At 40.1% G+C, this 21,527-nt stretch overlaps 1 protein-coding gene across 1 annotated transcript; it reads left to right on the top strand.

The window, feature by feature from the left end:
* Positions 1-3,407: 3,407 nt before the first annotated feature.
* PSAT1 (phosphoserine aminotransferase 1) lies at positions 3,408-19,352 on the top strand. The gene is made up of 9 exons (XM_030466993.1): positions 3,408-3,591; positions 6,575-6,635; positions 7,067-7,136; positions 8,232-8,437; positions 9,572-9,744; positions 10,749-10,918; positions 14,381-14,509; positions 17,010-17,147; positions 17,763-19,352. The coding sequence occupies exons 1-9, from the start codon at positions 3,532-3,534 to the stop codon at positions 17,866-17,868; spliced, it is 1,113 nt and encodes a 370-aa protein (XP_030322853.1). The 5' UTR covers positions 3,408-3,531; the 3' UTR covers positions 17,869-19,352.
* Positions 19,353-21,527: the final 2,175 nt, after the last annotated feature.

Below are 21,527 nucleotides of genomic sequence, written 5' to 3'. Positions count from 1 at the left end.
TCCCAACACATCATCAAGGCACGATGGAGCCAACGAAAGGTCACTACAAACTATTAAACTTTATTTAAGTATTGCACGTTCTTTGGTTTGTTTTGGGTTTTTTCCAGTTATGCATAATTGTAAAAACACCTCTCTGCTTTTGTATTAATTATGCAAACCCACGTTCATCTGCATGAATGTGTGCCAGCTGACTGATCAGGTTCTTTGTTAAATACTGGAAGCCAGAAGCATTTCTGGAAGTCAGTGGTTTTGAAAGCTTGTATTTTAGATTGGGTCACTATGAGTATTGACATTAATGGTTTTTGATGTAATAAAAATCTATGTTGCTGTTATAATTGCTGTTAACAAAATAGGAGAATAGGAAAAATCTCAATTCAAAGCTCTGGTGACACCTTTACTATTCCTCTTCAATTCTGTCCTATTGCAAAAGCATAATAATCCCTTACATGTTGCAATAATTAATTATTTTATTATTATTTTATGTCCAGGAAACCTATTGGTTTATATATTCCTATCTTGGGGTTTTTGAGTTTTGTTTTGTTTTGTTGTTGCTTTTTTTTTACCCACTAATGCACAATGTGAAATGGATTTTCCAGAGTTCTGGGTAGCAAGAGTGACAATGACAGTTTTCCTCTGATCCCGTGGGAGCTGCTATTTTTGATCATTCTGGTTACGATGGGACTTTTCTGAACTGAAAACACAGTACCTGATATTTATTCCCTGTGCTCTGAGCTGATAGCAGCAACAGCTTGACTAGTTTCTATTTTTCTGTTCTAGCTCTTTGTGCCAGAGGTCTGAATTAGACTTTCAATTCCCAGTTTTTGATTTATCTTGTGGTTTGGCCACAGAGTTAGGATTCAAGGCTGATCCTGCTCAGATGCTTCCTGGCCTGAACCACTGACCTAAACTACTTCTAAATGTTTCCAGTACTTCTTCCTGCCTAGAACACCTTTACCCCTCCAGAGATTTGAAGTTGTGTCTCCAGGCAGATGTACGTAGGCTGGGTTTAATAATGGCCTGTACCCCTTAAGTGTGTTTCTGTTCGAGACTCTGGCAAACATAATTATATTGTAGTCACATCTATTTTGTTACTGAGCACTTGAGGCTTCTATTTAATTAAGACTAAATTCAACAATTAGAAGCAATGTCTATGTTCTGGGTGTTGTGGTCTGAGACTTACTGTAAAAAAAACCCCTGCGTGTATGTGAAGAGAATGTACCCACCCTGCAATGTCTGTCAAGTTTGCTATTTACATCTTCAAAACCGAGGAGGGTTCTAGTGTCTGAAAGTGAGTTTGGTGGGGTTTTCCTAAGCTATAGCTATCATTGAAATGGAGACTATCTTTGCTGTAAGCCACTGTCTCTGTTTTCATTATTTAAACAAATAACTTAGATGAAAAATCTAGTAAATAAATAAATACCAGATCAGACTGCAGGAGAAGGAATAAATTCAAGCAGTCAGTTTGTCTTCAGTGAGGTAATTTATAAATGAAAAATGCAATGACCTTTCATATAAATCTCAGTATTCACAAATTGGTGGACACCAACATTTTTATTTCTGAAAAAAAAATATGCAGATTTAGTAATCACAGATGATTAATGCTCATGATAAACTTGGTGAACATGCAGAGGACTGAAGTAGGGCCAGTATTTTGAGTAACTGAGTAGACTAAGGTGTTCAAGAGCTGTGCTTTATGCAGCTGCTTGTGAAAATCATGAATCTCATCCAAGATAGCTAAAAATTATAGGACTCCATAAAGCTCATCTGCTTTCAATCATGCTCAATGGCTTGCTTTGTCAACATTGATTTAGTGCTATTGCTTTTAAAATCACTTTTGAAAACTGGTTGTAAGGCAGCATGTAGCTCCTAGTTACAACAATTTGAATAAACTGAAGTTTTCCCTTCAGTTACAACAGTTTAATTGCATTAATTATATTTTCAATTAACTTACAACAAGGTATCTTGAGTGGAAAGAATGGTTTAGTATTTAGGCATAGCAGCCTAGGCAGACCTCAAGGTCTTTGGCAGACCTCAAGGCAACTCCCATCTGCAATCAGTTTTGTGACATTAATTAGGTTTCACAGCTCTCCTGCTTTTATTCCCTTTCTTTGAAATCCAAATAGCAATTTGCTTGCAATGGGCCGTTTGGGGAAACTGCACAATAGACAAACACTTCCTACACTGCAGAAGGTAGGGCTCTTGCTCCCCTAATAGGAAAGAGCATCACACAGAAAATGAGGACATTTGGGTATTGAGAAACCACTTCTTTCAAGATGAAATTGGCTAAGGCATCCAGGAGGGTCAACTGAGTCCTGGGGTGCATCAAGCACAGCAGTGCCAGGGGGTCAAGGGAAGTGATTGTTCCCCTTTACTCTGCACTGGTACAGCCCCATCTTGTGTAGCATGTGCAGTTCTGGGTGCCACAGTACAGAAAGAACACAGAGCTACTAGAGAGTGTCCAGAGGTTGGAGAAGGATTTAGAGGGAAAGCTGTATTGGCCTCTTCAGCCTGAAGGAGACTGAGGGACCTCATTGCACCTTACTGCTTCCTCACTGGGGAAGGAGGAGGCGGTACTGACCTCTTTTCCCTCTGGTGTCTGGTGATAGGACCCGAGGGAAGGGTATGAAGATGTGCTGGGCTAAGTTTAGGTTAGATTATGTGGAAAAAATTTTTCACCCAGAGGGTGGTTGAGCAGTAGAACAGGCTCCCCAGGGAAGCAGTTCTGGCACTGAGCCTGCCTGAATTCAAGAAGTGTTTGGATGATGCTCTCAGGCACCTGGTGTGATTCTGGGGGTGCTCTACACAGGGACAGAGTTGGACTTGATGGTCCTGATGGGTCCCTTCCAACTTGGCAGATTCTATGGTTCTATGAAATATCACCCGAAATTAATTTTAGCTGTAAATCTATTTTTCGTTTCTGAAGAATTCATAGAGATTACTTTTGGAACATGCGGCCCAGCTCTGCAAAGTTCCTATAGGCCATGCTGTTCATCTGTCTGTCTCTCCATCTACCGCAACCTGTGTGCAACGAAACCCCGCCTAGGTTCACCGCAGTTTTCCCGGTTCAAGGGACACATCTCCCACTTCCCTCAGAGCCCGCACCCTCCGCCCACCTCCTGTGGCGGCCCCGGGTGGAACGCACCGCCCTCCCTCCGCCCCCCTCCACCCCCTCCGCCCCAGGGGTGTGGGGACAGCCGCGGGGCAGGGGCGGTGGGGCTGCGGGGGCGGTGGGGACGCCAGGAGCTTCGCTCCGCTCCACCCCACCCCGGCCTCCGCCCGTCTGCTCACGGTGCCTCCTCATGGCCGCTCTGCCAATGGGCGGCCGGGGCGCCGCAGGGAGCGAGGGAGGGGATGGGCGGGAATGGGCAGGACGTACCGGGTGCAGCCCCGGCCCCTGGGGTGTGTGATGGGAGCCAATCGGCGGGGCGGCGGCGGGGGACTTTATAGTGTCGGAGCCGGGGGTCTGTGGCGGCTGCGCCATCGAGCAGGAGTGTTGGGAGCCGCGAGAGCGCTGTCTCGGCAATCGCGGTCATGGAGTGCGGGCGGCAAGTGGCCAACTTCGGGGCCGGGCCGGCGAAGCTGCCGCGCTCCGTGAGTTAGGGGCTCGGGGACCCTTCCTGTTGCGGGCTGGGGCGTTGCGGGTGTGCTGTGGGGCAGCCGTGCCGGCCCTGAGGGGGCTTCCGCCTGTGCGGAGGCGGTGGGGCAGCGGCGGGGCCGCCGCGTTGGGTTGTGCCCCTCGGCTTCGCTCCCCCGCGGCTTCCGCGGACGCCGACTGCGGAGCGAGAGCCGGGGAAGCTCGCGTAAAGAGTAGTGAGAAGATTTACTCTGGCAGCAGCGAAACCTCGTTTGTTCTTCCCCTACCCGCCCGAGTAAACGCCGTGGCAAGCGCGTTCTGTGGGAGGCGCACCCCTAATGTGCTCTACGGTTGTTCTGGAGCTTTTTCCCGATCTGACCGTATCAAGGATTGTATCAGTTTTGACATGGAGAGTAAATCCACAGATGCATAAGGGATAGGATAGCTATGTCGAATATGTTGTTTTTTCAGCTGACGAATAGCATGGTAATTCCCTTAAAAGTGTTAATTTTAAAAATCATAATGACAGTCGGGCAGACTCAACCCTCTGGAAAGTTGCATCAGCAGTCCTAGATTATCTAGCTACGTATGGCGAGGGGGTGGTTTCTGCCTAATCCTACACATACGACTTTCGAGTTAGGTGTTGCAGATTTATTTTTTTTTTCTTCTTTTCTTTGTTTCATTCACAGTTTTCTTAATTATGTGTGATATCTTTAACAATTTTCTGTAGGTAGTCAGATTTTCTGTACAGCAGTTTTTCCCTCCCCTCCTTCTCTCTTCTCATGGAAATGTCTTTTGTAGAGCACGTGGTGAGAAATTTGTTCACTCCCTCTTGAATCCTTGGCTCCAAAAAGGGCTTTTAGTGGAACTGCTGCAGTATCCAGCTCTCCAACAGAGAGTTTGGTTTGGGGGATGAGGAAGAGCACAGCTTGACTCTCTACTGCTAGTCTGGTTTTCCCTCTCTTGGAAATGCAGTACTCTTACATGGGTTTCACCTTGGTTGTTTCTCTTGGACTGTAGGGTGATGCAGTGTATGAAATGCTTGGACTTGCTGAGCCAAGAAAGTGGACAGAGCTCTTTGTGGCTACTATCAGGCCACTGTGTATTGTAAGGTTTGTGTAAATTGTCAGATAAAGAGTGCCAATAGCAGAACAATATTTTATCAAGCAGTTTAACCATTACTTTCTAATAGTGCATTCCCTTTGACTTTTTTCCCCTTCTCTGGCATTAAGAACTGCACACGAAACATGGTTGTTAAAACCTTACCGTCTTTAACATCTAAAGGGCACATTTGTTTCTGGTTGACCTCTTGCTGACCAGCTGTTACAGTTGATAGGCTGTGCAGATACCCTGTCAGCAAGGTACACTTCTTGCTCTTGCTGCTGTCCAGAGCAGGTAGTTTCTTGGCAGATCCTGGGACACATGCTTAAATCCTTTGTTTTCGTGCCTTTTGTACTGGGGCTCACTCTCCACCTGTTTTCTTTAGGAGGAACTAAGAGTATTCTGCCTTTTACACCAGAATTTACTGAAATCAGGGGCTGTCTATCCAGATCCTATCTTAGGATCTCATTCTGGTTTGCTGGTATGTCAGAACTACAGAGAAGAAGAGTGGAAGGAGCAGATTGCCTTGGCTAGGGCTTCAAGCAGTGGCCTGTGCTTTTGGATTGTTTCAAAATTTTTCTTCATTTCTTTTTTGGTTTTCAACAACATAGGCTGATGTTCAGAAAGTGCAGGACTTCATTCCATGGGACCAGACCTGGTCTAGTTGGGTCAGTTTGTGGTAGGCAGTTCCCTGTGCAGATTTTATGTTGTTTTCCTCAATGCCTTGTCCTGTTCGCACAAGTCAAGTAAAAGAACAAAGAGTGGAAGTGTGGGGATGGTATTTAAGGTGCTTGATTAGAAAGATTGTGCATGCAAATGTTAAGCATTCAGTAAAGGACTCAGATCCTCCCAACTATGTTGTGGTTTAACCACATCTGGCACTAAACCCCATGCAGCTGCTAGCTCATTGCCCCACCAGCAGGATGGGGGAGAGAATTAGAAAAGTGAGGAAACTTGTTGGTTGAGATACAGACAGGTTAAGTTAAGCAAAACGAGAAATTCCTTCACCACTGATCATCTGCAGGCAGGTGTCCAGCCATCTCCAGGAAAACAGGGTTCCATTGTGTGTAATGGTTGTGGCATTTGTCTTCCCAAGGAAACATTTTCAAGGACAGATGTTCCCCCAGCTACATACTCAGAATGTGATGTTGTATGGTGTGGGGTATCCCCCTGGTCACCTGGGCTCAGCTGTCCCACCTGTGTCCCCTCCTAACCTCTTGTGCACCCCCAGCTTGCTCACTGTCAGGGAGAAGCAGGAACATCCCTGATGCTGTGTAAGCACTGCTCAGCAGTAACAAAAGTGTCCCTGCATTATCAACACTGTTTTCAGAGCAAGTCCAAAAACAGCCCCCTACAAGCTACTATGAAGTAAATTAGCACTCTCCTAGCCAAAACTGGCACAAACTCCTAGAAATTATTCTGAAATCTGGAATTGTAACTGTGAAATAACTTGCATGTGTTTAACTTCACTACACTATCTTGTGAAAAGCCTTCAGCTACTAGATACCACAAAATTATATTGGTGACTCTGCTTCTGTTAGTCTCACTTGACCAGTGTCAAGTTGTTGAGTTGTTGCAGCGTGGAAGAAGCTGACACATGCATGATAGGTTAGGTATTAGAAAGAATTTCTTTACGGAGAGAGTGATCAGGCATTGGAATGGGCTGCCCAGGGAAGTAGTGGATTCTCCGTCCCTGGAGATATTTAAAAAGAGACTGGATGTGGCACTCAGTGCCATGGTCTAGCAACCGCAACGGTGGTAAAAGGGTTGGACTCGATGATCTCTGAGGTCCCTTCCAACCCAGCCAATTCTATGATTCTATGATTCTATGATGCATCAGTAACTCCAGATAGTGGAAAATTTTCTTCATTTATTTGTGGATTTTTTTACTTTTGTCAGGTATTGTTAGAAGCACAGAAAGAACTGGTGGACTACAAAGGAATTGGTATCAGTGTTCTCGGTAAGACCTTAAAAATTCAGTATTTTTCAGAATGTAGATGCTTGACCAAATTGTTAAGAGTTTTTCATCTTGGTGTTCCAGCTTATAACACAGGGGGTTAATAACCCCCTGAACCTTACTCTATACTTGCATTAGTAGAAGAGGACATTCTTAGAGTGAGGAAAACTTCGACCTTTCTAGGGAGTATTTTTTCACACAGATTAAGTTATTTCTGGTAGTAAGGTCATGTGGATTCCAAATGTGGATGGACTGTATTTGCCTGGATCTGGACAAGACTGGAGGTGTAAGTCTTACATGGGTATTTAGGAAGGCTGAGCCAAGAAAAAAAAAAAAAAAAAAAAAAGTTGGGTTGGGTACCTTCAGGCATTTTGGGTGCATTCCATGTATTACTGTTTTGCTTCATGTTATTTCTTCTTTCTTTTCCACTAAAGAAATGAGCCATCGGACCTCAGATTTCACAAAAATTTTAAATACAGCTGAAAATCTCCTGCGTGAATTGCTGTAAGTGGACAACTTACTGCTTGTTCTTGTTTTATGCTTGTGCTGGTTGCATCAGTAATAACTCAAGTAGAGACCTTTCCTTGAAAGCATCTGTTTGTGTGTTGGGATTTTTTTGTTGTTTATTACTCTACCAGACAAAGTATCTAATCTTGAAGAGGACACTGGTCTTCTTTTTGGCTGATGATGATTTATTTGAGTGTGACAAAGGGCTTCTGTTAGGTTAAGGGGCATTTCATATGTTTACATACTGACTTGTTAACTTTTGAACTTTAATTTTTGTCACTTTCATGGTATTAATGAAGGGCAGCAACTTTCTTTAAGAAGTAAGTAGAAACAAGAAGTCAGTTCTCTAGTGGTATAGATGTGATCTGTACCTTACTTATCAGTCTGATTTTACTACCTTAAGATCTATGGATGTGTTCTAGAATCACTGCCCAGGAACCTTTATTTATAGTGCTACACATCTTAAGTTTAAATTAAATATATTGGGTATTAGAACGAATGTTCTCATAGTTACTAATGGCGGTCATTTCATGGAAATGCTTGACTTGGTCACAGACAGAATTAATGACAGAGGAGTTGTAGTGAATAATTTGAACAAATTTTTGTGACTCTGAGCAACTCCTTACGGCTCTTGCTCTGCAAGTGCAATTTATTTTGCAGTTGCACTTGCAGATTGAAGGGTACCAAAGCTGAATTCTACTGTAAGCACTCTTATGTGAAATTCTTAGACTGTCAGAAAAACCATTAAGGTAGTAATAGACGAAAATTGCGCGTGAGCAGTATTTGTATTGCAATATCTTTCAGGTTTGTGTGTACTATGATAGAGATACTCAGAAGTTAATCTGTTTAATGCTATCCAAGGAGGGGAGAAAGCTTGCTTTCAGAATTTTTTTAATCAGAAAAATATACTGTATTTCTCTTAATACTTAAGTTGTCACTCAGAACCAGTGTTGAGGTGAGTTAATAGAATTGGGTTTAGCCACTTGTCAAAGAGTCTTCTAAACTAACAGTGTTGTGTTAAATGCAGAGTATCAAGTAGCATAAATCTTGTGTCTTCTGGGAATAATATAAATGTTTATCTCTTGCATGCAGAAATATACCAGAAAACTACAAAGTTCTGTTCCTCCAAGGAGGTGGATCTGGTCAGTTCAGTGCAGTCCCACTTAATCTTATTGGTTTAAAGGAGGGAAGACAGGCAGATTACGTAGTTACTGGAGCTTGGTCAGCAAAAGCAGCTAAAGAAGCAGAGAAGTATGCCAAAGTGAATATTGTTCATCCAAAACTAGGAGCCTACACAAGTAAGTTGATGATTGCTTCCATCAATGCTTAGTTTTTTGAATCACTCTACAAATGGCTTAAGCTCAGCTTCTGAGTTATTGGATGTTAATTAGAGTTGGCTGCCCAGCATTTGAAAGATTGCCTGCCAGATCTCTCCATGTTCATGACCAGCAGATCTGTTAGATGGCTTAAGTCTCCAGCAGGAAACAATTGTCAAACAAGGCTGAGCAGGTCCCAGAAAACAAGTGGCAAGAAAGTGAATATATATCTTTAGAGAAATGGTCTTGGCTGTCTTACTAATTTTTTTTTTGTTTGTTTGTTCTTTTGTTTCTGTTATTTAGCTGAGTTCTTAAGCTATTTGCAGGGATATTGCAAGGTATTTAATTTTCAGGTGCAATAAATAATGAGTTTTCAAATATAAGCAAATATGGGATCGTAACCTAATGGGCCAGGTAGATGGGAGTCTTGTATTCTGTTACCTTTTTTCCAAGGGTTCCCCAGTTATCTTCCCAATCTGTTGTGATAGTTGTTACAACAATTATGGCACAGCTGGCAGCAAATGGTGGAAGCAGTAGCAATAATTTTTTTCCCCCCAGGTTTTGGAAAAGAAAGGAAAAGCAACTGTTTGTTTTGTGCAAAACTTGTTCTGTGCTGTCAGGGCACGCCTGTGCGTTTCTGGTTGACAGAAGAAATCTTAGTTTTGTAAATCAGTTGAAAGTCTTAAATGGGAGATAGGTGGGTAACTGTGTGGTCAGCTTGGACAAGACTGAAATTCTGGGAATGAGATTGAAACACAGCTTTAGAGACCCTTGCCAGTGAAAATTGAGATGCTTCAGTGGTTCCAGAAGCATCAGGAGGATTCATTGGCCTGGTGCCTGAATTCCTCTGAAGTATTTTTTTTTTTTACTCCCAGAGTAGTAGCTTGTAGTCTGGGCTTGCAAAACTGATAAAAATCCCTTGAGGAATAAGGGTTGAAAACCAGAAAGGTGTTTGTCAGCTTAATGATGGCTCACCTCAGAATTTTAGAAACACAGTAGTCTATTTCCTTTGCAGATAAATTAGACCTTCCTGATTACTAGGTAATTAATACTTCATCTTTACTTGTTACTTGTCTGCTGTGACCTTTGATTTTTTTTTTTTTTTCCCTACCCCAGACATTCCTGACCCAAGCACTTGGAATCTTAATCCAAATGCATCTTACGTGTATTACTGTGCTAATGAGACTGTTCATGGTGTGGAGTTTGACTTTGTACCTGATGTTAAAGGAGCAGTCCTGGTTTGTGATATGTCATCAAACTTCCTGTCTAGGCCTGTGGATGTTTCCAAGGTATGGTATTGTGTGCAGTGGCTGCACAAAGTATTTTCACACTTGAATGTATATAATTAAGCACTTGGAAACGTCTGTATGGACAGAGGTGCTGAGCAGTGAAGTTAAGGAAATTGTATGCTCTTAACTGGTTACCTGATAGTGGAAACAAACGTTGAAATGTTGAAATTTAAAATTTGAGACTTCAGAGTCTGTATCCTTCTTTCAGTAAAAACATACTGAACTGTGCTGAAATTGTGCTAATAGCAGACCAAGCTTGTATTTCTACTTTTTAGTCTTTGCTGATGCTGTAGCTGAAAAAGATGTAATGTGAATCATACTGTAGGTATGTGAATCATGTCTGTAGGTATTGTATACAGTTACAGTAGGGTACTGTGAATCAGAACTTTTTTTATTCTGCCTCTTACGTGGAAAATCAATAAACCCTTTTACGCTGCCGAAGCTTCTTGTGCCTTACAATCACTGTGTCTGTTTCCTAGATAATACAGAGGCAGAACGTAAGCAAATAATATGTTTGTAAAGTGTGTTAGGAGTGGGAATGACTAGTGAAGCAGTGTGTTTGACCTTTATCTGTGTGTAGCAAAAAGAAGGGGCAAGTTTTAGTGCATGCCTCTTGGCCTTTTCTGATCTGCCCCTCTTGAACAGGGGGATTATGTTCCAAATTACCAAATTCTTTGAAATGACTGTGTATGGTTTTTTTTGTTTGGCTTTTTTTTTTTTTTTTTTGGGAAGCTTGCTCGGGGTGAAATGGGATCAAGGTGTCTTGAGAATTATTTGTGGCTGCTAATGAAACACTTACAAATCGCTGGAAATTGGTTATGATTATCTTCCTTAGTTGAATGAAGATAGATGGTTATAATAATTGACATACCTGGGATAATAACTGGAGCTTTAATTGCATTTTGAAATCAGAACTCCTTTTAACTCTTCTTTGACCTACAGTTTGCTTCTTTTCACTGTGTTCTCTATGCATGTATCAAGTCTTTCTTTTCTTTATCTTGAAGTTTGGCGTGATTTTTGCTGGTGCTCAGAAGAATATTGGCTGTGCTGGAGTTACTGTTGTAATAGTACGTGAGGACTTGCTGGGATTTGCATTGAAAGAATGCCCCGTAGTGCTGGATTACAAAACACAAGCAGAGAATGGCTCTGTGTATAACACTCCACCGTGCTACAGGTAATTTATCCTGATGCCGAACTTCTTTTCTTCAGAAAGCTGCTGCACTGCCATCTGCTGCTCCTAATGGGAAAAGTTTTAGCTGCTGAGTATTTGCTTTCAAGTCACTGATAATGTGGGATTTGTTTCACATGAATTGTGTGAAAACATGTGGAGTGTCCAGCCATATGACTGTTGTAGATGTCTCATAGTAGGGCTCAGTCATATAACGGACATAATATTTTTAGAAATAAGTATGGTATGTCATAATTACATTGTAGAAGTTCCAGGCTCCAATTCTGACTTAAATGAACACAGTTCAGTGCATGTAGGTAATTTGGCGCATGGTCTTGCTTCAGGAACCCTCAGTATGGATTTATTTTCTTCCTGAGGCTGTTCTCAGCATCTGAACCTCCAGATTCCTGTAAAAGAGCACTTTTTCAGAAAAGGATTTTAGTAATTGCCTTGCTTTATTCTATAGTACATACTTTTTAGTCCTACCTGCTTGATTTAGCATCAAAAAATAAAACTGGCATAGCTTCATAATCACTGCTAGCAGTCCAGATCATAAAATTGGCATATACCTGGTGATTTCATGTAGTCTGTTCTGCTTCTTGTGTATAGCTTGCTCTTTTAAAATTATCTCCTAACATCTGACAGCTGGTGAAATGGAGCTTTGCTGCTAATCTGGAGCACTTTTATACCGAAGTCCACTAAAGTGATTCTTTTAAAAAACAAATAAAAAATCTTCAGGCATCTTATTTCCCCTGAAGTTTTTTTATTTACTTTGAGCATACTCAATTATATTTTTGAAGAGAAGATTTCCTTTTGGCTCTGATAACTTGATAATGCAATCTCACATTATTAACACTTAATCTCAGCTCTGGCAGCTTCTTCATACGTGCCAGATCTTGCAAACTTAAGTTGCCTAACAATGTCCAACATCAAATGAACTGTATAAAGTACAGTGATTCCTGTGTATAAAGCCTACCTGAATGACATTCAGTGAAATTTTCACTGATACTAATCTCTGAATCTGCTGATTCTCTCTATGGGGTGTACTAGTGCAAGTTATCTCACTTTATCAAAGAGGCAGTTAATTTACCAAAAGAACAGTAAATCTTGTGAGCATGTTTGTTCTAGACTTCACAATGCTCAACTAGTTTTCCAAAGCAAAATGCATACTGTAGACTATGTAGTGTTGCAATGAGGTATTTTGCTGTCAGCCTCTCTGCCCTATGAGCTGAGTACACCCGCTATCCCTAGGGCTGGTGTTGAAGGAAAGAATTAACCTTGCAATGTTTCCAGATTTTTGTTTGTCTTTCTGAATGTATCTTTATAACATGGGCAGTATTCGTGTGTCTCTTTTCTCAGTGATTGATAAGACTTCTATTTAACGAATTTCAATTTTTTTTATTTTTATTCTAACTACCAAGTCACACATACTGTTTTGGACACCATGTACTTCCTTGCATATGCCAGGTTTTAAATCCAGCCATTCTTGTTTTCCAAGTACAAAGCTATTTCCATTTGAAAAGCCAAAGTTCTTAATCTCAGCATTGACCACAGTGTTGCTCCACTGGTTTGGTTTCAAAAGCAAACCAAACTAAATTCTGCAGCTTTATTTTAGCCCCTGCAAAGAACTGCTGAAAGAAAGTGCTGCTTTACTCAGTATCTCTCAGCAATATTAATGGGGTAGTGGAAGAGTGAAAGACCAGAAAATACAGTTGAAATGTTGAAAAGTTGAATGAACAGTCTTTTCCTTTCTGATCACTTTTTTGCCAGATTTCACTTTGTGCTATCGACCCACATTGAAGTACACTCGAGAATCTGGAATGTAACACAGATCAAACCGTTGGCAGGGTGTACATCTGTTTCACTTGGCTCAAAAAGCCTGTTCCAGTTTTTGTAGGGAGCTGGCAAAGCTTAGTACTTTCTCTGCTCTTTTTCCTTGCATTCTCTAATGGTTTGCTGGCAAACAGGCAGGAAATACTAACTGAATTTGCAAAAGCTACTTCAGCAGGTTGTTAAATTAAATTAAAGTGGTGCTAATGGCTTAACCACTTGGCACTACAGAGCTTGGCTTTTTGACCCTAGTCTGCTTTACTGAAGTTAACAATGAATTTTAAAAAAAAAAAAAAATAAAAAAATTCCAAGCTCCAGGGGTTTATTTTGCATTTAAAATTGCTCCAGAAGCATTATTTTGAGTAACATGAAAGAAGGATGAAATATTTTGACCGGCTGGGATTTGCAGATAGTTCCAAGGCCAACTTCCCTAAGCCTTAGTTGTCCAAGGAAGTTTCACTCGGTGAAGGCAGGGCAAGAGATGAATGTGGCTTTGTGTATTTGTCACAGGTCTAGTCTACACTTCATGTAAATTGCACTGGGCTGGTTGATAGTTTGCTGTCATAAATGCAGTGAGACAATGCTCTCAAAGGTATTAGGTGCTTTATGTAAAAGGCAGTTTTTAAACTCTGGTTGTTCTGCGATCTTTGTGCAGTGTTCCAACATCTGACACAGGCATCCCCTAAGAAATTAAAAGTAGCCAAGTTTAAAATCTCCTTCTGCTAGACCTGTGTTAGGGGAAACTAGTAGGGTAATGTTCTTGGAGTGCTCCCTTGGAATTTGTAATGAAGGGATTAGTAAAAGCAAACTCGTTGGAAATGTGCCATGAAAACTTGTGAACAGATTATTATGCAAAGTGTTGTAGTTGCGGGAAATGCCTGAACTTGAACAAGCTGAGTTTTGTAGCAGAAGCACAAAGGCAAAAGGCCTGTGGGATTTTTTTATGTTGCACTTAGTAACTAGCATTGAGATTCTTGGTCCCAGACCACATAATGCTAGCAGGCTGCCAGTTTTCTACTTAGAACTTGACTGCTAATGAATAATCATGTGCAATACATCACTATTTATTTTGCCAGTCTTTACTGTTCATGTGAGGAAAGAGGTCTATTTGGACAGAAATGGGATTATAGTTTTAATTTAACCTTTGAGAAAAGTGGGTTAGATCGTTGGCATTATCAGGGTACATACATTTGAGATTCACCCCTGCATTTTTGCTAGAGCGGCTGCACAGTGTGGATGCTGCTGTCTTTTGCACTAAGTGGTTCTTTCTAGGACTTGATGGGCAGATGTGTGGTCAGTGAATTGGCAGCCTGTGCAGCCTGTCTGAGGGTGTCCTTGGGAGCACTGCAGGAAACCTACAGGGCGTGTCCTCATGTGGTACAAAGGATTAAGTTTGGTCCAAAAGATTTGCATAGCATTTGGGTTTCAGGATGCTTCGTTTCTGTCAAAAAAACACTGCATGTTTAGAACTGTAAGAATTTAAATAGTCCAGATTGTGGGTTGTTAAGATCTCTAAAAGCAAACATAACATTTTGTTCCTGAAACATTTTGCCAATCAGTAAACAGGATTGTTGCCTTTTGCTGTTTGTTTTTCTCTTTTTAAGTAATCTGACTGAAAAATGTCCTTTCCTCTTGCAGTATTTATATCATGGGATTGGTACTGGAATGGATAAAGAATAATGGTGGAGCTGCAGCTATGGATAATCTTAGTTTAATCAAATCACGAATGATTTATGATATCATAGACGAATCTAATGGATTCTATGTGTAAGTTACTATGCTTTTCCACTTGGTTTCAGTATCTATTGCAGAGCCAAACATAACTTTTAAGAGTCTGATTGCAGTATATTTTTAAAGTTACCTTTTCAGCGTGTAGAGCTTTTGAGGAATCCTAAAATTCTACTGGATTTGTGCAAACTATTCACTTGTTAACTCTTTAAGGATTAGTCTCATTCCAGTTGGAAGTTATTTCTTATCCTATATTTATCAGTTCTGAAGCATATTCATAACATACATGCTATTAAATAGTAACATAAATTCTAATAAAATTAAGGGGCCCAGGGCAAGAGTGTACAGAAACCAGATACTCAGAGCCTGGTTTGGATGTTTACTGAGTCTACTAGGGAAATGCAGGCCAGGACAGAGAAAGTGGCTTGCGAAGAGTCATAGAGATCACTTTTGCATCATACTCTTCCTGCTGTCTTTCAGAAGTTGATTCTTCATTTTTCTCTGTAAAGCAGAGCATTTTTATTAGCTAATCATGGCATGTTCTTCAACACTTTATGAAACAGTAAGGAAGATCTGACCTAGGTGCAGAAAACAAGCAGTACATTTTTTTTAAGAATTAATTATTTTCTTCAACTATTTTTTATGGTTTCCCAGAGCACATTTAACCCTCTGATTTTTACATAATTTTACAATGTATTTTTGAATGCATGGGGCTCAAAATATGGGTGATTTTTGGAATAGTTGTAATACTCATCAAGCTCAAACTAGTAAGTGACTGAAACTGCAATAGATTTTCCTTTGCTTTCAGTACAAAATCAGTAGTTTGGGAAGCTAGTTAAGTTTCAAGTCAAAGTTAAGATAGGATAAGTTAAATTTGCATCTGATATTAAAACTGGCTTCAATCTTAATTGGCAGTATGTAGTTTAATCATAATATTTAATCTGCTTATCCATTCAATTAATGAGAATAACTTTGCTGTTAGCATGGTGATCTAGATTGTGATCCTACCCTAGTGAAATTCTGAGGGTTTTTCATAAACATCTGTACACAAATAAGCCTTGATAAAACATTTGTCATAATAGAAGTCTGTTGCTGGCAAGCTGGCCTGTAAGGCTGTGTGTGAGTGGGAAATGCAATAGAGATGGAATGGTAAGTACTCAGTTAGGAAAGCAAAGCAGTGTCAGTACCTGAGCTGTGTGCATCTTACTAAGCAACGCAGTTAAGACTGTGGATTTTTAAAACTGGGCCTATGACTAGAAGGAAGACTAATCTGAATCTCCCTTCCCAGCTTAAATGTGCCACCTAACCTGTAGTATGCTTCGCAGGGGCAAGCTTTGTGGGAAGCCATGTAGTGAATGGGGAGTTTTTTCAGCAAAGTGCTGTGTGCTGTTTAGTTTGCTTTCCAAAGCCTGTGCACCGAGTTACATCTCGTTGCTTAATAGTAACTGCATCTCTTAAAAACTAAGTATAGCTTCAGCTACTCAGCAGGAATATGCTTACAAGGATAAGACTTTGTGAACAGTGTTTTCCTAGGTGTATCTGAAGCAGAAAAATTTGCATAGGCACATATTATCATCGAGTTTTTTTTCTCTTCACAATGGAGAAATCAGTACAAAGGAGCAAGAGGGGAACTAAAAAGGAATTATAACAATTCTTGGTCAAATAGAATAGTAGCAGGTATGAAATTTACATGCTTTATGAGAACTTATCCGCAATGGATCCTTACAAGAATCTATATTACAGACTTAAGAAAGAATAAAACTGGAGGTTTTGTATCATCTTTGTAACTAGAACCACTAAAGAAAAAAAATTTAATTTTTTTCCCCCCCTCATTCTTGTCTTCAGTGTAATTGAAGGGAAATTTGCTTTAAATGTGTCTTGAATTTTCTGCTTTAGACTAAAGAGAATTCTAAGAGGCTGAAACTGTAATGGACCTCATACATGTAGTGGCCATGGATGGAATGCAAAATTTGTTTTAGACACCTTTTGTCTTCTTGATGTTCTGCTAATGTAGGAGTACAAATAACAGAAGGATAATTTCTGTGTAAATTTCCGTATGCTATTTTCCTTATGCTATATTCCTCTTCTTCCTTTAGCTTTGTTTAGATGAATCAAGCTCATTTCTGGTGACACTTGTAACTAGCAGAGTAGAACCAGGTGTTACAGTTCTTGGAGGTAGAGTAGAAACTTGAGACTTAATGAGAGTTTGCTGTAAATAACCTCAGTTACCTGGGAGAGTGTAACTGATACTGTTGTGGGTGTCATGGTGGCTTTTACTATGTTTGTTGTAACTAAGTCTGTTTACAGACCTCCTGTACTCTGGGGCAATTTTGAGTATTTCAGGAAGGGTTAACAAGCCTTCCACTTACTGGTTTTTTTTATTACACTTACTTAAAAAATGAAGGTTGCTTTGTTTCACAGAAAATAGTATTTTCACTTGTGAAGGAATTAAGTCTGATGCTAATTTACACTTTCTGAAACTGTATGCAGCTGAAATAGTGCACAATGCATAACTTATTACATTCTGCAACTTTTCTAGGTGTCCCGTGGAGAAAAAGAACCGAAGCAGAATGAATGTCCCTTTTCGCATTGGCAGTATCAAAGGTGATGAAGCACTGGAAAAGAAATTTCTTGAGAAAGCTGTGGAACTTAACATGATATCTCTGAAAGGACATCGGTAAGCATTAGAGTCAGATGAATCACTTTCCTGTGTAGAATAAACCATTGCTGCAGTGAAATAGCAGCAGGCATTTGTGCATCGGCTTGCCAGCCTTTTTCACTGCAAACTGTTCCTCACGTTGGTTTGGCATCACTTGGGAATAGCAGCCTAGAGATGGTAGTTGGAGACTGCTGGTGGTTCAAACTACTGCTTAGGTGGGGTGGTACTTAATGAGCTTTCCCCTTAGTTCTGCTTTCTTCTCCAATTGATCAGTCTGGCTCTGTGCAAATACCAAAGAAGGTGACTCTTTGGTTCTTATTGTATCATTGTATAAAGCCTTTCATTAAATGGCTTCTCTCGCTGGTTGCAATAGTTCCTCCCCAGGTTCCGTGGTGTTTGTAGGAATAAAAATCATAGCTTTCTGTCACAGGGCTACAGCGTTGGAGCTCTAAATGACTAAGCACTGAGTTTCTCCAGACTGCAAGCTTGCCTTGAAAAGTTAAATGTTGCTTCTCATTGACACAAAATGTGAATTTTATCCCTTTGAAGCAGGGCTTGGTTTGAATGTCTGTGAATGTTGTTAGTGCTTTTTTTCAGAACTTACAAAAATTTTTTCTGCCCTCCTTTCTTCAGATCTGTGGGAGGAATCCGTGCCTCTTTATATAATGCAGTGACTGTTGAAGATGTTCAGAAGCTTGCAACATTCATGAGAAGCTTCATGCAGATGCATCAGTCATAAATGCCCCTGGGCTAGAGTCATGCTGCACATCCATGAAATAAAAGCTAAATGGTTTGAAAGTGACTGTGATACTGCACAGTATTAGCACACAAATTGTATCTTCTTGTAGTTCCTGTAGCTAAACTCATGGGACTGAGTTTAATCTTGCAATAACTTGGTAGCCTTGGCTTCACTGAAGGTGAGGATCGCCAGACCGATCAAGATTGGTTCCTAATTTGCAAAACAATTCTTAATGAGTACTTAAAGCATGCATAGCATTGAGTGATGCTATGGATCTCAGTCTGTTTCTTCTAGTCACAAGTTGCTTTAGAAATGCCTTCTTTTCAGTAAACTTCAGGAGGCAACATTTGTGATAAGCTTTCTGTAATGCTTTACAATTACTCTCTGAAGCTAGAAGTACTGGTAGGTGTTCTTTGAGGATATCTACTTGATTTATCAGGTATATTCTAACAGTATAACACCAGTAGTATTTAGGACTTAATGTCTGTGTTTTTAACTTTTAAGACCTTCCCTTCAGGCTTGAAGCTCTATCTTAACTGTTCCATGAAGCAATACCCATTGTGGTTAAAGTCTCTGTAGGACTGGGCCTTTTTTCATAATTATCATTTATTGGTTTAAAGCTAAGATGCATGAGCATGTAATTAAATCAACATAGAAGATGTTTATTTCTCTATGCATTTTGTTTATTAAACTTCTATAGGTTATTAATTTTGGACTCTTATTTTGGAGTGTGCATATTTGCTTTTGCCAAAAACTTGTGTCAACCTTGTGGTGAACTGGATTGATGTATTTCACTTAATGGATCTGTGACTTTCTTTACACTGACTTCCTAGCCCATAGTGCAGCAGACTCTCCTGTCAGGTGCCTCTTAGGTATCTTCTCTCTGCTCCAGTATTTTCTTTGCCTTTTCATTGCTTCAGTCCCTTTTGTATGTGGGGCTTTGCCCAGCTGCAGTAAATACAAGCCTGCTGTTTCCTGTAAATATCACACTTCTGGTCCAATTTTCTAACTTGATCCTTCTGGCTCATTCCAGACTTCAGTGCTCTGACCTAGAGAAGGAGCTGTTGTTACGCAAAGGTCTTCAGCGCATCTTCTGTTACAGTATTCTTGAGTTACTTTTCTTTCTCAGCTTGTGAATTTATTGCCAGTGACCATATAATGATACTAGCCTCCAATTTTAACTTAAGTAGAAGCTATCTGCTAGTATCAGTGTTCAGCATTACTGCAGCTGGTTTCATACTGTAAACAATTTGGTACAGAATGGGGATTTTTTTTTTCCTAATTTTTATATAACACCAGTAGAGTGGTAACAATGTAATAATGATAACAATGTACTGTTCCTTTATTGATGGAAACTGAAAGAAAATCTGTGTTTTTGTACGAGCATAGAGTTACATTCCTATCTGAAAAGTCAGTTTATAACTGCTCTGAGGTTTTGTCAACTTAGTGTAACTCAAATAAATTGGATGAAGAAAATAAACACAGCATGCTGTGAAGTGTGAGTCTATCTGAAGCCTTTTGGTGTTGTCATTTTTGGAACAATGAGAAGTTGTGCATAATGTCTCTTAGAATTTTAGATGGCAGTATCATCCTTTTCCATAAAAAGCAAACCTTCCTTATGTTTTATTTCGATAGTCTTTCCTACAACTAGCATGGAAACAAGAGTGTTAACATGGGAAGGCTTTGAAAACCATTTTTCTCTGTCTATCATCAGACCTTAATCAGAGTCCATATTAAGCTTTTTAACTTTTTAAAGTTCTGCATCCTTTGTGTTTTGTCTACTGTAGCTGTGGCTTGCCCCTCTTTCCAAAATGTAGCAAATCTTTCTGTTTTAAAATAGCCTTGCATTCCCCTTAGCAGGTGCTCTTTCCTGTGAGACCACAAAAAAGCATTCACTGCTGTGTGCAGTTGACGCATGAACCCAGCAGGGAACCTCTTTGCTTCTGAATTGTGCCTAACATTTTGTCAATTAAAGGTATTTTTTGCCTTTCTGGGTTTTAAAAAAAATTGTTTACGAGGAAAATGCAGAGTGAAGTCTACATTAGCAGGCAGTGACTGGCTGTCATGTGAGGTGGATGCAAGAATGGTTGGAAGACTGTAGCACATGTTGAATGAATTAGTTAGTGGAGATTTGTTTCAGGCTCATCTGTGGAACAATGCTTCCCTTTCAAGCTGCATCCCTGAAAGATGCAATCAGAGTACTGAGCCATGGTAGAGAAATCCCACTCCTTCCATCAGATTAGTAGGAGGAATTTCAGGGAGGGGTTGCAAGGAGTCTTGCTCTGTTTCCCATATGTCAGCACTTCCAGTCTGGGTCACTAATTGCAGTGTTTGGAAGCAGGGCTTTTCTTGGTATGGTATGAATACTCCTGAGGCTTTTAAAGGTTTTGAAAAACAGAAGAAAAATACTGGTATCCTCTAGGTTTGTGTATGCAGATGACTTCTTCAATGAACAGTGCTTCCATTTCCTCTAGTGAGTTGACCTTGTTACATCTCCTAGCTTCTGTTTGATTTCACAAAAGTAGTTGCTAGCATTCTCCTCAGTTTGTAGTATAAATGTCTCTGGCCACTGGTAAGAGACAGTCCTGGTCTGAAAAGAGGAGGCTGCCAAGGAGGTTGGGCACCCCCTCTGGTTTGGCTCTGCACACTGAGGAGTCCTTTAGCTCTGGTGAGGACAACTGTAGATCAGGAGGGTACTCTGTTCCTCAGGACTCCTGTCTTTTGTCATCAGTAAGGGCATTCTGTAGCAGTTGTGGTACCATCTTTAAGCTTGGCACAAAAGAATTAAATAAGGAGTCTGCATTGCCACATCCTTATTTACTTTCTAATTCTAGTGGAGGTAAAAGATTCAGGTGAATCACTGTGAATCATGAATGTGATCCTTCTTTTCTCCTCTCTCTCAACTGTGATTCTTTTTTCCTTTCTCTCAACTTGTAACTGGCTTAATATTTTTAGATGTAACCAGGGATGTTTGGACATAAAAGTTTTAAGCCTTTTCTTGGCTTTCAAGTTAATGTTTGGAATGAAACAGGAATAATAGACATCATATACTGATGGATTTGAAGTTGTCCAAGTATGCTGAAAACATTATTACAACTGGCACTGTGTTGGTGTGTGATTAATGTTTGCTACATTTCATTTTCTGAATAGAAAATGAGGGTGAATCTCTTTGTATTTGATAAGGATGTATCTAATTAAAAAGGGAAGTGTTACAAGGGTTTATGTGAAAACAGTCACTTTAATTGGAAAGAGGTATCACCATTCCTATATATAATTGGACTCTTGATAATTTAAAACCAAGATTCATGACAGTCTGTGATAAATTGGTCTCTTTTAGGCTAAAGAAGCTATGAAGTTATAATTACTAATGGATTACTGAATGGTTGGAGGAGTGTGATCAAAGAGATGCAAGGAGATATATAGAAGAGCTGGTAACTTGTGAAGATACATTTATTTTTTAAGTAGCTAAGAAATAAATATGTATTTGATGTGACAAAACCAAAAGCTGTGCAGTTTCTGAAATTCCAGAAAATGTGAATTCAACCTCTTACCCTTGCACTGTTCATAAAAAGCAAAAATTGTGGTTTTCAGTAAGTGGTTTAATTACAAATGATATGGAGGAATCAAGTGAGAAAGGTTGAAATTTGCTGAACTATTAG

This window comes from Calypte anna, chromosome Z (assembly GCF_003957555.1).
Source record: "Calypte anna isolate BGI_N300 chromosome Z, bCalAnn1_v1.p, whole genome shotgun sequence".
Lineage (NCBI taxonomy): Eukaryota > Metazoa > Chordata > Aves > Apodiformes > Trochilidae > Calypte > Calypte anna.
Note: the sequence above shows the minus strand (reverse complement) of the source record. Positions and strands in the feature narration are given on the sequence as shown.

Excerpts from the sequence above, each read along its gene's own strand:
- PSAT1 (XM_030466993.1), top strand. The coding sequence starts at position 3,532 with ATGGAGTGCGGGCGGCAAGTGGCCAACTTCGGGGCCGGGCCGGCGAAG. Across the intron at positions 3,592-6,574 it reads CGGCGAAGCTGCCGCGCTCC|GTATTGTTAGAAGCACAGAA; the intron begins GTGAGTTAGGGG and ends TACTTTTGTCAG. Across the intron at positions 8,438-9,571 it reads AAAACTAGGAGCCTACACAA|ACATTCCTGACCCAAGCACT; the intron begins GTAAGTTGATGA and ends TCCCTACCCCAG.